The following is a 16,325-nucleotide window of genomic DNA, read 5'->3' on the forward strand; positions in this document are numbered from 1 at the left end:
CATCAGATAAACATTCATACACATTCACACTCCGATGCGCAGCACCTACCACTGAGCCACAGCCGCCACTTTGAGCAGGGAAGTCTCAGTGCTGTGGTACTTCCTAAAACCAGACTGAAACTTTTCAAATATTTTGTTATTTTCCAGTATAGTGAGCAGCTGTTTGGACACAATTCTTTCTAGAATCTTTGCAATAAAAGGAAGTTTTGAAATTGGTCCAAAATTATGTGGGAGGGAGGGATCTAAACCAGGTTTCTTTAAAAGTGGATTCACGCAAGCAGTTTTAAAATAATCAGGGACACAACCAGTGGATAGGGAGCTGTTGAAAACAGTGATAAAATGGGGCCCAACAGAATCTATTACTTTCAGGAAATAATTTGTAGGTATTACATCAAGGGTCCATCAAGTTTCCTCCAGATCATCTCTGGAGGAAACTACTAGAACTGTTGGGTCCTTGTAAATTCTGGAATGTGGTCTAGACCTACTCTATCTGTAAAGTGTTTCGAGATAACTCTTGTTATGAATTGATACTATAAATAAAATTGAATTGAATTGAAGTGGGCTGGAGGACACTCATTTGTGATACTATTTTTAAAACTCAGACAAGTCGATGGGATAAAACTGGTTAAAACTCTCTTATTGCTGTTGAGGAACCTCTGAGTAAGAGGCCGCGGGGGTAATAAAGGCTCTGATTGACACCACCTTATTGGTAAAATAAGATAAAAACAATTCAGTCATCATTACTTCCAGCTGAGGCACAATGAGGGGTTGGGTTTACTAGCTGGTCCACAGTATTAAACATTATTTATTATTATACCATGTTAACCATGGATGCTAAGAGACCCACCTTAGACATGAGGAAGTTGGGGTTTGGTCAGGACTGCCTGATGGCCCAGGCTCAGTCAGGGTACTTCTCAGAGTCTTACTACATCTTATGTGGCTTTTTATCCTCACCTCTCTGACAGTCAAATTGGATGCCACCTAATCCTGTACTAAGTAAATATGGCGGCAGGTAAAAGAAAAGCTGTTTGTGTCTTTGTCAAAACTACATTTTCTCATTCAGTAGCTGGTATCTCCTAGCCCATATGAAGTACTCCTGGTTAGATATAAACCTGTAGTTTTTTTATCACTTCGAGGATAAGTCTGGTGATATTCTATATTTTTTTGGTTAGACAACACATCGGAAGTGCAGACCAAAACCAACAATGAACAGATCCTACTAACAAGTATTGTTTGTGTATTGAAGCCTGACCTTATCTTATCCTCTTTGTTATGGCTTGGATAGTTCAGTGGTTCCAAAACCTTTTCTCCAGGGCCTCCCTTTTGTTGATAAAAATAATTTTTTGAATGCCTAACATGTAGATTTATCCATTGCTGCCTCGCTCTGACTCCTTCTACAGCGGTTTCAGAATGTCTGATTCATGGCAGCAATATCCCTCAGTAGTGGATTTAAAAGTTCGACATGTGTTACAGCTCTAGGGATGTAACGAAACACTTAACACACGATTCAATACAATTCACAATTTAAGTTCACAATACATACTTTCTCATGATTTTAATAGAATAAAATCACTGAAAGTCATTCCTTTATTTATACTATTATATTTATATAAATTGCAAAACGGCAGATGAGGCTTCTTATTAAAAGTGCAACTTAAATAGTGTTTTTATTTTAAATTACAAAAAATAAATAAATGAAAGAAGAAAAGTTTTTTTTTTTTGCCAAGGCCATATGGTTAAATTTAAATTATTCATTTTAAATGTAATAACTTATGTTGTTTGCTGTTAAATGACAGAAAGAAAATTCACTTGATGGCTGAAAGGGTATTTCACAATGGTGTATTGGACCATAGTTGATCTGTGGTCCGTAGCCTTACATTAGCTAGTAGCTGGATTAAACACGGTTAAAATGCTGACAGTATGTACATGACAGGTGTAAAAGTCTGACTGCATTTCACTGTAGAGGAAGTATAGTAAGTCTGCATCTAAACCAATGAGCTACAAAATACTCTTTCCTCATCTGTTTTTGTTGTTTAACAGCCATTTACTGGGGAAAAAAGTAATTATTGTTAAAAGTTATTATTACATTTTTAATAAATCATCAATTAAATTTCCCCATTTTTGTGAGGCTCTAAAAATTGCTTGTGACCCAAAACCGTGATCTGAACCATGAGTTTTGTGATCCGGTGTACCCCTAGTATTTGAAAACAACATTGAAGCTTATGGAGCCGGACCCGAACGCAACACTAAGTGTAAGTCTCGTCCTGTCCATGCTGTCTAAAAGTGATGCTAGTCTCCTCTGTGTCTTTAGCTGCAGACTTTTGTACGTCCTGGTATTGGAATCTTTTCCAGTGAAATACAGTCCCAGTTTACACAGTTTAGCTGTCAGCATTTTATTGGCGTTTAAGCCAGCTAATGTTACCTGCTGTATGTTAACTAGCGCCATGCCCTAGGTTGTTTTAAATTGCCTCGTGATTATTTTTAATCTCAACTTGTCGTTATCTCTGTTGTTTGCTAGCACACAAAATTGATGAGGATGAACCTTTACGCAAAAACAAGTCAGTGGAAAGGGAAAAGTTGTTTTCCCCTTTGGCGGTCATGGCTTTAAGAGTATGATGCAATGCTCTCTGTCTATATGTAGCAGTCTATAATCCTGTCTATCTAAATTGGAGGAAAAAAAGTCAAGTCTTGAAAGCATTGTGAGGGTGGGAAAAAAGGTAAAACGCTTATCAAGTGGATATAATGTTAAATATTTGTATAATTTAAAAAAAAAAAATGTTTTAGCCATTATTGCTTCTGGTTTTCTACTTGAGGACTTGGTTTGTTCTACTTGAGGAGTCTAAGGAGGGAAGACATTCTAGTCCCCCCCACATATCAACACACAGGATGCTTCCATAGAGGTTAGGTAGTTAGTTTTTACGTTGGAACTCCTTAAGCTTATACTGGATGTTTTCAGGCGAGCCTCTTGGTACCGGTGTGATGTTCCACCTAGTTTTTGCTGGGTTAAACGTCTGGCACCCTAGCCCCTTTTCTTCTTCTGTCAGGTAGTCTTGCTCAAAAAACACTTCTCCCATTGTACTGTATCTCTTCCGGTTTCCTAGCAGAGCAAAGCACCAGCTCTTTTATTTTATACCCCAGGAAATACGCTATTAATCTTTGATTGGAACCTTATAGCTCTGATATAATAATTTTTTTCAGAAAGTCCTGTATGTTGTCTCCCTCAGCCCCTCGGAAAGACCATGGATGCATATGTTGTTTCTGCGTGAACGCGCCTCTAGGTCCGTTACTGGGTTTAAATGTTTTCCTGAAGTTTGAGGGAAAGCACCTTCTTGGTCCCTGCGCTCCACTCTTCCAAGCCTGTGTTCCGTCTCCTCGACTCTGTCCGTTATTTCTTTTAAATCGGCATTTAGCTTTCAGCCGTTTGCTCATAAATAGTCCCATAGTTTCAGTAAATAATTTTTTTCACATCCAGACGAACCACCTTTATCTTGGCAATTATGTTAGCTTGGATGGCTGCCATCTCCTAATGTTCAGCTAACATTAGCTTGCTTGCGCCGTGTGCTAGTGTCTTCACTTTCAATCAGTAATTTGTTGTTTTTCTTCAGTTCTTGTTGTGATTTTACTCTCGCCTGTCTTTTGTGTTCCCCTTTAATGCAACAAAAACAACATTCTAGCTAAATACCTGGTAATTATTTAAGAGGAAGTAAGACCTGTCTTTGAACCGCTGACTTATGCTGTTGCCCACATCTGCGCCATACCGGATGTCAGATTTTACCATTCTTATACTCTATTACTTCCTCTTAAATTAAGTAACTTTAGCTAAACCATTGCAGGTGTTCTACATTACGATGCATCAGCTATGTTAAGAAAGTTGTATTTCTGCAAGTTGAGTTTGATATTTGAGTTGATAGTTTGATGTGAACTGAAACCAAAGGTACAAAAACACATTCAAAACTGTCAGCACCACTTGCATGAATTGGAAAATGGTTGTAACGGACAAGTCCAAGTCAAGTGTCAAGGGTTAAGGTTATTTCAGTAATTTTTTTCTTTGTCAAGTCTTCAAGGTAGAGTCCTGTGCGGGACAGTTTTTTTAATCCTGCTCCTGTTTGCTCCCGGTGGATTTCTGACCACTCCCGCAGCGTGTTTGTGTTCTGCTCTTGCCCGTTTTGATTTTGTCTCTTCTCCCCTGCTGCAGGGAAACTAGTTATTTTACTGTGTAGTATTAATAATATGCACATCTATCTGTAACAAGTAGGGAAATTACGTTCTAGTGCATAATTACATTTAAGTAGGATAATTAGTTATTCTAGTGCAATATAAGGGCAAAGTGACATTGTATTCATTTATGTATTTAACTTATTTTAGAACGTGTTGTTGGCTGTGGTTTGTTTCGCCTAGGTTGTTTTATTTACTTTTGTTTTCCTGTCTTTTAACGCCCCAGGTAAGAAGTAAGAGAGAGGGAGTAGAGGAAAACATAAAGCATTTGGCTGTTTATCTGGATGCACCGTGTGAGTTGCGTTTTTTTCTATGAAACCAAGCTAGGCAAACCTACAGCACTGATCAGCAGCATAGCTTCTAAATCCCGCTGTCTATATGGATCGCCCGCTCCCAGCCCCTATTAAAACTTTAAAAATTTGTGTTATTGGTAGGGATATCGGTCGCGCACGATCCAATCCCAATGCAGTCTTCTAGTCCAAGTCACCAAGTCTCAAGTTCAATTTTATTTATAGTATCAATTTTTATAACCTGTCATTTCAAGACACTTTACAGATAGAACAGGTCTAGAACACACTATAATTTACAAAGACCCAACAATTCTAGTAATTCCCCAAAAGAAAGCATTTAGTGCGACAGTGGCCAGGAAAAACTCTTTAGGAAGAAACCTCGGACAGACCCAGGCTCTTGGTAGGCGGTGTCTAACAGGGCTGGTTGGGGGTGTAATACTAGTGTCAATACCAGTCACAATAAAAGATAATGGCACAGTGACTATAAATTGTAGTTTGTAGTAGTTCATGGCATACCAGGGCACTGCACGGCATTACAAGGCACAGCAGAACGTAGCAGGGCACCACATAGCGTAGCAGAATGGAACAATGCATCGCAGGACGTGTAGCAAAACCATGGCAACAGCTGCAACCATGATTTTGGTGCCACCCTAATCCAAGGAAACATGCTGGGTGAAAAAGAACATAAGGAATGATTCCCCAGAGCTAGGTTAGTAACAAGCATTTCTGGGACATGGATGAACACAAATGGAAAGAGAGAGGAGCTCAGTGTGTCAAAGGAAGTCTCCCGGCAGTCTAAAACTATTACAGCATAATTAAGAGAGACATGGTAAAGAGAGGAGCCTGGTCGGACTAGAACTCTCCCCTGCCGGATCGGGCTGTACTGCCCTGACTCCCACTAGTTTTTTTATATTGTTGATTTATATGGTAAATGAATCTGATGACTATGACAAGCAGCAGGTGTGCCTGGCTAGGCGGACACGGCAACTCCTCTCTCCCTAACAATAAGCTTTATCAAAGAGAAGAGTTTTAAGTTTACTCTTAAACGTGGGGACGGTTTCTGCCTCCCAAACCCAGACCGGAAGCTGATTCCACAGTAGAGGAGCCTGATAGCTGAAGGGTCTGGCTCCCAGACAAGTCCTTTTGTCTGAAGCAGTTAAAAGGCCATTAGTAATTTTCACCAGTGCCGTCTCTGTGCTATAATGCTTTCTAAATCTTGACTGAAAGTCCTCAAATAGACTATTGCTTTGTAGAAAATCAGGTAACTGATTAGCGACTACCTTTTCAAGAATCTTGGAGAGAAAGGGAAGATTAGATATAGGTCTATAATTGGCTAATCCCTCAGGAACGAGAGAGCTTTTCTTCAAAAGAGGTTTAATCCCAGCTACTTTAAATGACAGTGGTACATAACCTGTTGATAGAGACATATAGATCATATCTCGTAATGAAGAGTTAACCACGGGTAACGCTTCTTTAAGTAGCCTTGGTCGGTTGGGGTCTAAGAGACAGGTAGATGGCTTAGCTGAAGAGACCTTTAACATTAATTGTTGGAGGTCTATAGGATAAAAGCAGTTTAAGTATATGTCAGGTCTTGTAGTTCTTTCTAGCGGTCCTGTGTTTAAAGGTGAACCATTAGAAGTTAAGGGTAAAAGGTTTTGAATTTAAGCTCTGTTATAATTTTATCATTAAAGAAGCTCATAAAGTTGTCACTACTCAGAGCTATAGGAATAGATGGCTCAATAGAGCTGTAACTATCTGTCAGCCTGGCTACAGTTCTGAAAAGAAATGTTGGGTTGTTATTATTTTTTTTCTATTAGTGATGAGTAATAGTCTGGTCTGGCATTTCTGAGGGCCTTCCTATATTTTTTCAGACTGTCTTGCCAATCTAAACAAGATTCTTCCAGTTTGGTGGAACGCCATTTACTTAAGTAAATTAAGTCAATTAAGTTTTTGCGAGGTTTGTTTTAATTTGCGAGTTATAACAAGATGCTAGTTTCCTTTGCTTTAGATCTCTGGTTTTCAGTAATTTATGATGCAAGTTGTAAGTGCACTGAATTTATTGGTCTGATTGTGCAAAACCACTATGCCAGTGGTTTTGGTCCTTGTAGGGCAAGTAGATTTCTGATCCACAGTGTTTACCTGGATGGTCTCATATACTGTATTTTTGTTCTCTTAAAAGTTGGAAAGGTTAATCTGACTTTTTAGGATAAAAACATTTAATTCTTGCAGCATAATTTAACTTGAACCTTGTCTTTGACAGTGACTGTGGAACATTTATTGGCCTTGGAACTGTAACAGGATCAGTGGCTATCTACATTGCTTTCTCCCTACAGGTAAAGACAGTGTGGACATGTATCTTAAACTGAGGAACATAAATCAACCAAACATCCCTGCTGTGTGATAATAACGTATACTTACTCTTTGTGTGTGCAGAAGCTGTATTATGTACAGGAGTCCCATGGCATTGTTGTGACAGACCTGGCCTTCCTGCCTGACTCGCTGAAAGGCAAAAATATCAAAGGAAATAATGAAACGGCCATGTTGAGTGTAGCTGTGGACAGCCGCTGTCAGGTACACGCTGTCCCCAACCGAAGTAAGTCCTGCATCATCATTCAAAGAACACACTAAGACCATGTATCATGACTTCAGACCTCACCTTATCTGTCCCGTTGTTTTCCTTTTTCTCTAGGATCCTTTCCTATCTGGCTAGTGTTGTTCTTTTGTGGCCTCATGGTGGTGGGAGTCGTTCTCCTCCTACAGTACCTCTTTCCAGGATTCATTTAAATCATGCAAATGTTGTCACAGATCATGGTTGATGGAACTTGGACACATCTTTACATGACTTGCTTTGCTGCTGTCAATATCGGCAATCCTCTGTCCAAACCTCCCAGTGCTGCATCACAACTCCCAGCTGAGCTATTGAAGGCTCGTCCAGCTGCAGCGCTGACTCTAAACTGCTTTTATGGTTCCCTTACATTGTCTTCCTCAGCTCAACTCAGGGTTGTTTCTCTCAGACCTGTAAACACAATAGAATCAAATCAGGACAGACTGTGCGATTATATTTGCTTTGATCTCTATCAATTATTCTTAATCTTTTTTGGATTCATATTGGAGAGTTGATGGGCTAATGTTCTTGAATATTTAAAGGGTGGAATCTTTTTATTGACATATTTAAGGAACAATGTAAAAAATATATAAATGATTGACACAATGTGGCTGGTTTTGTATTTGTTTACACATGGACACTTTGAATTACCCATTAGCCTCTTTGAATAATTGCTTTTTATGTGTTTTCCATTTAGAGACCAGATTTTGTAGTCCTCTTGTAACGGACTGGGGTCTCATTTATAAACGTGGTGTACGCACAAAACAGTGCTGAAAATGTACTCACATTTTGGACACAGTGGATTGGCGAGGTGGTGAACTGACTGCAGAAAGTAAATGTGGGAATAACGATTACTTGTAATATTTTTAAGTATTGATGCCTCACGCACATTTTTTCACTCCCTATGATCCATGTTATCATGAAGATTAAATCAGTGTTATTTGCGCTTGTACTGAGTGCTAATTGTTCCATAAACACCTTGTAAAATTCAATTAAAATCTTAAATAAAGATTTCTTAATATTTAATCGCCGCTGTCTCCCCATCACATTGTACACTACGAAGCGCAGGAGGAGATGGCCCGACTCAATGGGATAATCATTTAGTTTACTCTTTCCCCTATGGGAAAGTTACAATTTACACTCTGTTGTTATTACACACAGGCCTGAAATACACACATGCTCAGGTCCTATAATTGCACTAATGGAGAGATGTCAGACTGAGTGGGCTGCCAGTGATGGACCAGTGGCTGAGGGGGGTTTGGTGCCTTGCTCAAGAGGAGAAGGAGGTGAACTGGCATGTCCCCAACTACTAGTCCACACTTCGTACTTTGGTTCAAATTCCCAACCCAACTCCCTATGGACTGAGCTACTGCCACCCTACCAAGATACATGATACAAATACCCTAGCATTAGACAACTGCAGAATACAGTGTGAATAACTAAATATCTGTCTTTAATATTGTGCATATCATCAAATGTTAATGTCTAAAAATACAGTCGTTAAGCGCTATTGCACATTTGTTACTCTTAATGTCATCGTTATCGCTCTGAAATTTAATACTGTTGGTGCATAAAGAAAAGTGTTTATCTAGACTTTCATGTTAAAATTGTATCTTGGGGTGGGGGATACCACTGTGATTTGGCAAGGTGTCAACAATCAGAAATTGTTGTAAACATATAAATACTGTGGTGATCCCTGTGAGTGATGCTGTATGATGGCACTGCCGGCCCTACATGAGGACAACGGCAATGGAAGAATCGGGAGAGAGAGACTTCATTGACGGTGACTGGCTAATATCCCAATTCAAATTCCCTAAAGCCGTGGTCTTGGACCTATGTACAGAATTGGGTCCAATAGAGGGGGCAATACGCCGAAACCATTCCATCCCGGTTCAAATACAGGTCCTCAAAAACTCTGGGGGCAACCGGCTGTTGAAAGCGGACAGAAAGACAAGTATTCTTTGTTAGACTGGCAGGACAGACTGAGAAAAAAACAACTGACATCCATTCTTCAGTTTCGTTACACCTGACTGTATGTAAAAATCGAGTTCAAACTATGAACGGGGGAGGGCAGTAATACCCTTAGCAGCGTCTACACTGCCATAAGTCGCCAAAAAGAAGAGGAAGAAAATTTGCAGCGGCACATCTTAATGACGTCGGCTATTGTTTGGTGAAATCCGAAACCAGAGACGGCTGGTTAGTAGTAAAGCTAGAGGATTTTTGGTGAAACTGGTTTACCCGAAAAGCTATTTAGGCCAATATTTCATTTGGCTGTTTGTATTGTATTACTCCTTAGCAATGAACAAAAACAAGGCCAGTGGCGTGTCATGGGTGAAACCAGCGGAACCGTCCTTTCTGAAGAAGTTTAAAGAAGATGTTGGTTATAAAGAAGGACCCACTGTTGATACTAAGGTAACGTTTACGTGGTTTGGCTGACGTTTATCTTTAGTTAACGTTAGTTTTGTAACGTTACGTTACTTAAAGTAAAGCTAGCAGCACATAACCCCAGTAACGTTAGCTAGCCCATTTGAATGGAATATTAGCTAACCTAGCTATCTCTTGTACCAGTTTTATGTAGCTAGTATTGGGTTGAAGTAACGTACACTCTGTAGATTAAATTATCTATTATTCATTAAAACACAGCCCGTGTACTGGACGCCGAGCCGTTCATTTAAACCACGCAACACCGTTTTCCTTCATGTAAAGTTAACATCATTCATGTTCATCCAGCGCAGTCAATACAACGTTTTTTAATTGGGTTATTTCTCTCATTGGATGGGTATCTCTATCTGGTAAACTAAATCTTTTGGTCTGTGTTTCATATTCCCCTCTCAGCGCCAGGTGATGCCAACCCTCGATGACAGCGGGAGTGATCGAGAGGATGAGTTACCCCAAGTTGTGGTTTTAAAAGAAGGACACCTGAACGCAGAGGAGGTTAAGAAGATCAAGGACGAAATACATACTGGTGGTGGCGCAGAGAAAGGCATGAACTATCTTTTATATGTCAAGAGTAGAGGCGATTTCTTTAAGACTGCTAAAATTTCAAAAATGAATGGTCAATATGTACTGTTGTGTCAACATTTTATTGACCAAAAATGCGTTAGAATACGTTCATCTCAAAGAGGAGTTGGTTCCGTGTTTTCGGGTCTCCTGGTATGACAAAGTTAGCTGGCTGGCTCAGAAGTGCTGTGACAAAGAAAATGTACTGCTGGCCATGCCTCTTGATGAAGCCATCTCACGAATAGTATAAATTAATAGATTAATTATTATTATATCAACTTATTACTAATATTATTGTTTTTGTTATTATTATAAATTAATGGGCAATTTTTATGATGTTGGCCAAAAATGAGCTTCCCCTCTTTGAAAGACCAGCAGCCGCCACTGGTCTAGAGGGCCTCTTTGTTTTAATAGACATGCTGAATAGTTCTCTCCAGCTAAATGTTTTATTTACCTACACAGGCTGGATGAGATAATGTTTACTAATATTCTAATTATGTATTTTGTCAAGGCAACTGCCAGCAAATGAAATGAAAACCACTGCCTTTGCACAAACTGTGTGAAAAGTGTGTTTTGATGATACACATCCATCTTGTCCACAGACGATGAACCCCCTTCTGATGGTAAAATCCTGTTCAAGAAACCAGCCAAGCGCTCCTCCTCAGAAAAATTCCAGGGCATCACTGCCACCTCCAGCAAAAAGAAGAAGAGTGATGGAGGAGAGGAGGAGGGGGAAGAGAGAAAGTCTGGAAAGAAAGTAAAAAATAATAGCCTTCTGTCATTTGGAGGGGATGAAGAAGAGGAGGACTAAATGTTACTGGTGAAATGTAAGTCTGTATGTAACACCTGTGACAAAAAGGAATCAAAGTGTGACTTTTGAATAGTGATAAAATGTTTCAAAATATTGACCAATAGAAACAGAGGTCACATTGACAGACAACAGATACTGTCTGGAGTTCATCATGTTGCAGCCTGTCCATTCTGTAGTTTTAAGGACCGTGCCAGTATGTTTGCATGTCTTAGCCAAATAGTAAATTTGTAATACCGACAACCCAAACATGTATTTTAGTACACTGTACAAATCAACTTGCCAATATTCAATTTGAATGAACATCTTGATTTCCCTGTTTTTGTTTCTATTATCACTGTATGCACAGGGACGATTTCCAACTGTTTTTGTTAAGAATGACATGACACCAACAATCTAGTAGTCGGTACCAATACCATCAAAAGTACACCATGGTTGACACCAAAGTCAATACCACAGTGTAAAAAAGGAAAACAATAATACTTAAACTGTTGCAAAATAAAAAACAGTTACATAATAGATATACAATTCATATTTAAACAGTCGATCATTGCATTGATGCATCGCAAAGCAGACCTAGACGTTTCTGCATCGAGGCAGTGACAGACCTTTATTGATTATTGCCTACTTGTTGATTTTCCAATTGCTGAGTTTTTGTGTTGCCTGCTGTGTTCAAACTCTGCAATATTCAGGAATTGTCTTTTTTTAAGAATAGGAATAATAAACATGAATGGCAATGCATGGTAGCCCATTAGTAGGAAAGGTTAGGTAATAACGTTGCAATGCATCAGAGTTGTTGTTTTTTATATCCGTGCGCTGCATTTGAAATTAGAGCAATGGTGTCTAAAAATGTATCAGAATGCAGGAAATTAAGTCTTTAAGGCCCACATTTTCCCAGGGGACGACCCCTAGACCCCCTCCCACCTAAATGTGTACCCCAAAGGCCCATTCTGAGCCAAGAAAAACCTTGCTGACTTTTTTTCAGACCAATATTGCAAAAGTGATTGAAATTGAAAATCTTTTGTTTAAATAAGCCTCCAGGCCTGTTTTTGAGGGCTATATATCTGAAAAATGTGATCGTACCAAGCGTCTCATAAATGTATCTTGTTTGTACATCACTAGAATCATACAAAATGCAATTTATGTTTAATAACAGTTGTACATTTGAAATTACTCTATTATTAAATGTATTCATATTTACCAATAACAGAAGCGTACTTATGGTCAAGTCAATTTTATTTATAAAGCGTGAAATTATAACAAGCTATCTCAAGACACTTTTCATAAAGACTTGGACTTTTGAGCATTAAAGCACCCATAATACGCTAATTTTCAGGTTCATAATTGTATTTTGAGGTTGTACCAGAATAGGTTTACATGGTTTCATTTTCAAAAAACACCATATTTTTGTTGTACTGCACATTGCTGCAGATCCTGTTTTCACAGGTCTCTGTTTTAGCTACAGAGTGAGACATCCCACTTCTATACTATCTTTGGGAGTTGTGCAGTAGCAGGTAAGATCACATCAGCTAGATAACTCTTTCTCCAACTTTGGTCAGTACAAGGCAGGATTAGCTGGGAGATTTCTAAATGAGGGGCACTCGTGCAATACCTGCAGAACAGGGACATGGAAGTAGTTCTCTTGGAGATTATGGTGAACTAGTGTGTGTTGTATCAGTGTTTTTCCATTGAGAATGAGCTAGCGCTAGCATGTGCCACGAGTAACCGCCTCATCTTGGCTAGTGGCGTAGAAAGCCGTGCAGATTTTGAACAGCTCACCCGGAGACTGAAGAGAGAGGACTTTCAGAAACCGTATCTCAACCAGAACAGCATGGATAGTTGTTTTTTTTCCAAGTTTGTATGCGTGTGGAAACACCAGAGACATAAAATAACAAATCCCAGAATTATTATTTTTTTTCATAATATGGGCACAATTATTCATTTCCTAAATTTGCTAAATGTGCACGTGACACATGTTCACTTTTATTATCCATTAATTCATTTATAAACCCCCTGGATTAAAATATTGATTAATTATAATGTGTTGCAGCAAGATTTCACCCCATGTTCAAAATGTTATGATGAAAAATTCACGATTTAAATGTTCACCTGCCCTATAGTACGCTCTGCTTTAAGTTGTTGCTCTGCTGATATGGTAGAATTTCATTTAGACTGACAGATAGCGCTGCACAGTTGTGCACAAAATTGCAGATGGGGCCCCATTTTTGTTAAAGGCAAAATAGGTGTCAAACCATTCTGAATGAAGTATTGTGATGCTGCGAGACGTCCCAGCCTACAAATTGTATCCTGCAGACTAAAGAAAAAATCTTTGTTTAGATGGTACAGATCCTTGCAAAAAATTAAAAAAAAATTATAAATCTTTTTAATGTTTCAATGAAAATGAGAATGATACAAAAATGATCATCCCCTCCATTATCGTGAATCAGGATAGTCGCAATTAAATAATTTCCTCATATCGTGCAGCCCTACTGACCGACACAGAACCCCATTTGGGACTATGAATGAAACAAAGTTGCTGAGGCTGTGCGCTGCTCTTCATCTGTGATTTAAAAAAAAAAAAATAGCTGAAATACTTTGGACCTGGAAACAGTGCGACTGGTCTGGCACAGCATGCCCACAGTAAACCATTATAATCAACTGAAGCTGCTACATTGACCACAGAAGCCAGGCGCTTCTGCTCATCTTAATTTACTTTTTTACAGACACAGTAGACAGAGATACCAGTCCAAATAACTGCAGCATACTGAGCAGTTAAGATAATGAGTTTACTGAAATATTGGTAGATATTAGGCTTGGCGGTGAAACAATTTTTAACCATTTTGATATCGAGCCAAAAACCAAACTGGTATACCGAATGCGGCAACTGTAGATGTCGCACTTGTCTCAACCACTCCCGGGTGAGACTGATTAGAGTGCCCATGGCTATTTGGGGGTGCTCAATGTCAGATTTTACATATAACTACCTGTTTTCTCCCAATTAGTTACTGTACAGCATATTAAGATATACTGTAAATATCAACATGATGCGGTAAATAAAAATGTACAAAGAAAGAAGCTATTAATACATCTTTTTATAGTATGTGAATAAATCCAACTGCCCCATAACAGATTTAAGTTTCACTTTCCATGATCGATGGAGGAATATCTTGGTGGCAAGTATTTAAACCTTTTTAACTGAAACTCTCTGGAAAAAGAAAATCTTAAATGTGAGCGCACTTTAAAATAGTAAAAGATGATCCAAAGTAAGATGCAAGTTATGTGCCACGGCCCGATGATTACCAAATCCTGCACACAAGACCAGCAAGCCGCAGCTATATGTGCAACAAGGCAACGTTTGTAGCAGAAAAAGATGACAATAGGATTGTAAAAGAAGTAAAGAGCATGTGCTGCAGGACAGCAGACTTTTGTTTTGTGCGCTCCGCTTCTCATCACCTGGGGCGCGTGCCAGCTGCTGACTGCTTGAGTGATGCACGAGTCCTCCAAACCTCTTTCAATTCATCTTCTACACCCCTTCAACACTTATACAATAAGAAGCTACTCTTTTTAATAGGGGTGTTGGAATGAATCATTTTTACAATGCATCGTGACAGTGACAGACCATAATCGATTATTAATAGCCTACTGATGTTTCTTGTTGATTTTTTGTTTGTAGCTGATTTTTGGCTTCATGGCTGTCTGACTGACGTCGCATGCGTGCTAAACATGGCGGAGGGCCAAATGCAAGAGCGAGGCATTATCGCAGACTAACATACAAAATAGACCATAGACATTGTTTAAAAACAGTGGAGCAGTGAAGCCAAAGGATTAAAAGCTGAGCTGGCAAAAAAAGAAACAAAAACTTAGGAAAACATTGTTGGACGAACAGAGAAAGAGCAAACTGCAGATAGACCGAGCGAGGAGTCAGACAAAACATATATTCCGAAGTTGTACGGGGAGCTCTATAGAGAAACCTGCAAGAAAACCGCAAAGAAATGGCCAAGACTGCATAGCGCCCCTTTAAGAACCTGTTTTCTGTGTCAGTATGATGTAAATTAAGCTCCAAACAGCTTTGTATTAACATCCAAACTTTGTTCACATATTGTACATTAAACAACTTGGCAGTTTTTTCCTACCAGAATCTCTTTAAACGTGTTTGTGTGTCCGAATGATGTGAAATAGGCTCCAAACAGCTTCTTATGGACTGCAAATGTTCACAACCAGAAGCCTGTACTACGAAGCAAGATTTGGCGTTAACGAGATAACTTCAGGTTTAACCCAGGGTTTTCTGTATCATGACGGTGGATCACTTGTTACCGGGTTAAATCACCGTGGTAATGTATGCTAAACACCTAACCTGGTCGGGAGCAGTTTATGTTGGAGATAAGAGATCAACCTGTGTAAAAGCACCGCCTACTGACCAATCAATACTGGGTGTCACCGTTCTTAGAAGATCAGAGAGAGAAAGTCATGAAAGTTAAAACTTTTAGAGACCGACAACCCCATTAACATTTCTCGATGGGTGTCTTTATGAAAGATATAGATTTTAAGCGGAAGGAATTACAATTATTTGTGTTTTACAATGATAAAAGTACTGATCATTTAAATGGAGTCTGGTGGGTTTGGCTGATGAATTTGTCTGGCAGTAACCTACCTCATTATGCCTTTATCTGCACAAACCAATCTGTGCTCTGAGTCAGCCCCATATTTCTTTTATAGTACAATGATCACGCTTAAGTTTTCTTGAAACAGCTAATGTTTGCAAGGCATTACACTTGGCGCTGCGGAGATCCATTTTCTTTCCCGTATTGCTTAAAACCTGTGGCGTGCTTAGTAATGTGGAATGTCCTTAAGTAGTTTTCTTTTAATTGGACTTAATTGATCAAATAATTATCACAGGTTTCTGCTATTGATTTCAGTGATCCAAAGAGCCCAAAGACACAATACCATCTATGAGTTGGATTCAAAAACTTGATATTTCATGTTCATGACAAGGATCAAACCCCCAACCTTCCAATTGGCAGGAGACCTCTCTACCCCTGAGCCCCAATATCACTCACACTAAATCCTGTGTATTGATTTTATGATCTACCAGCCAATGAACACTCAAAACTTAAAGGTGTGAGACCTTGTTTCCATCACTTTGACAGCTTTGCAGTCATTTACTACCAGAATCTATTATGTTTCTATGTGAATTGCACAACAGTTTTTCTTGGTGTAAAAACAGTGTTCCCATGACTAAAACAGATTTTCTATTTTTTGTTATTTCCTACCAGCATCTCATATAAACATGTTTCTATGTCAAAGTGATATGATTTGAGCTCCAAACAGCTTCTAATGGCCTGCAAACGTTCCCATCAATAATAAGTATTGAGCTTCCAATGTGAGCTCCCAACGTTCCCATAACTAA

The 16,325-nt window shown here is 39.1% G+C and overlaps 2 protein-coding genes across 7 annotated transcripts in view; both read left to right on the forward strand.

The window, feature by feature from the left end:
• Positions 1-7,720, forward strand: part of LOC116686434 (prolactin regulatory element-binding protein) — a 35,404-nt gene extending 27,684 nt beyond the window's left edge. For 5 of the 6 annotated variants that reach the window (XM_032511438.1, XM_032511442.1, XM_032511439.1 and 2 more), the window contains 3 exons: positions 6,766-6,838; positions 6,939-7,098; positions 7,195-7,720. In XM_032511438.1, coding sequence (XP_032367329.1) covers positions 6,766-6,838; positions 6,939-7,098; positions 7,195-7,289 — 328 coding nt within the window. In that variant the 3' untranslated portion in view covers positions 7,290-7,720. Of the gene's footprint in view, positions 1-809; positions 1,117-6,765; positions 6,839-6,938; positions 7,099-7,194 lie in introns of those variants that run through there. The other variant, XM_032511443.1, reaches the window with a different exon arrangement.
• A 1,534-nt stretch (positions 7,721-9,254) lies between these two features.
• On the forward strand, positions 9,255-11,470 carry LOC116686442 (uncharacterized protein KIAA1143 homolog). Its single transcript, XM_032511455.1, has 3 exons — positions 9,255-9,522; positions 9,946-10,093; positions 10,713-11,470. Exons 1-3 carry the CDS (start codon positions 9,409-9,411, stop codon positions 10,919-10,921), a joined length of 471 nt encoding a protein of 156 aa, XP_032367346.1. The 5' UTR covers positions 9,255-9,408; the 3' UTR covers positions 10,922-11,470.
• Positions 11,471-16,325: the final 4,855 nt, after the last annotated feature.

Source organism: Etheostoma spectabile, unplaced genomic scaffold (assembly GCF_008692095.1).
Source record: "Etheostoma spectabile isolate EspeVRDwgs_2016 unplaced genomic scaffold, UIUC_Espe_1.0 scaffold376, whole genome shotgun sequence".
Classification (NCBI taxonomy): Eukaryota; Metazoa; Chordata; class Actinopteri; order Perciformes; family Percidae; genus Etheostoma; species Etheostoma spectabile.

Coding starts and splice junctions, on each gene's coding strand:
- LOC116686442 (XM_032511455.1), top strand. CDS start 9,409: ATGAACAAAAACAAGGCCAGTGGCGTGTCATGGGTGAAACCAGCGGAA. Junction 9,523..9,945: donor GACCCACTGTTGATACTAAG/GTAACGTTTACG, acceptor TTCCCCTCTCAG/CGCCAGGTGATGCCAACCCT. Junction 10,094..10,712: donor TGGTGGTGGCGCAGAGAAAG/GCATGAACTATC, acceptor TCTTGTCCACAG/ACGATGAACCCCCTTCTGAT.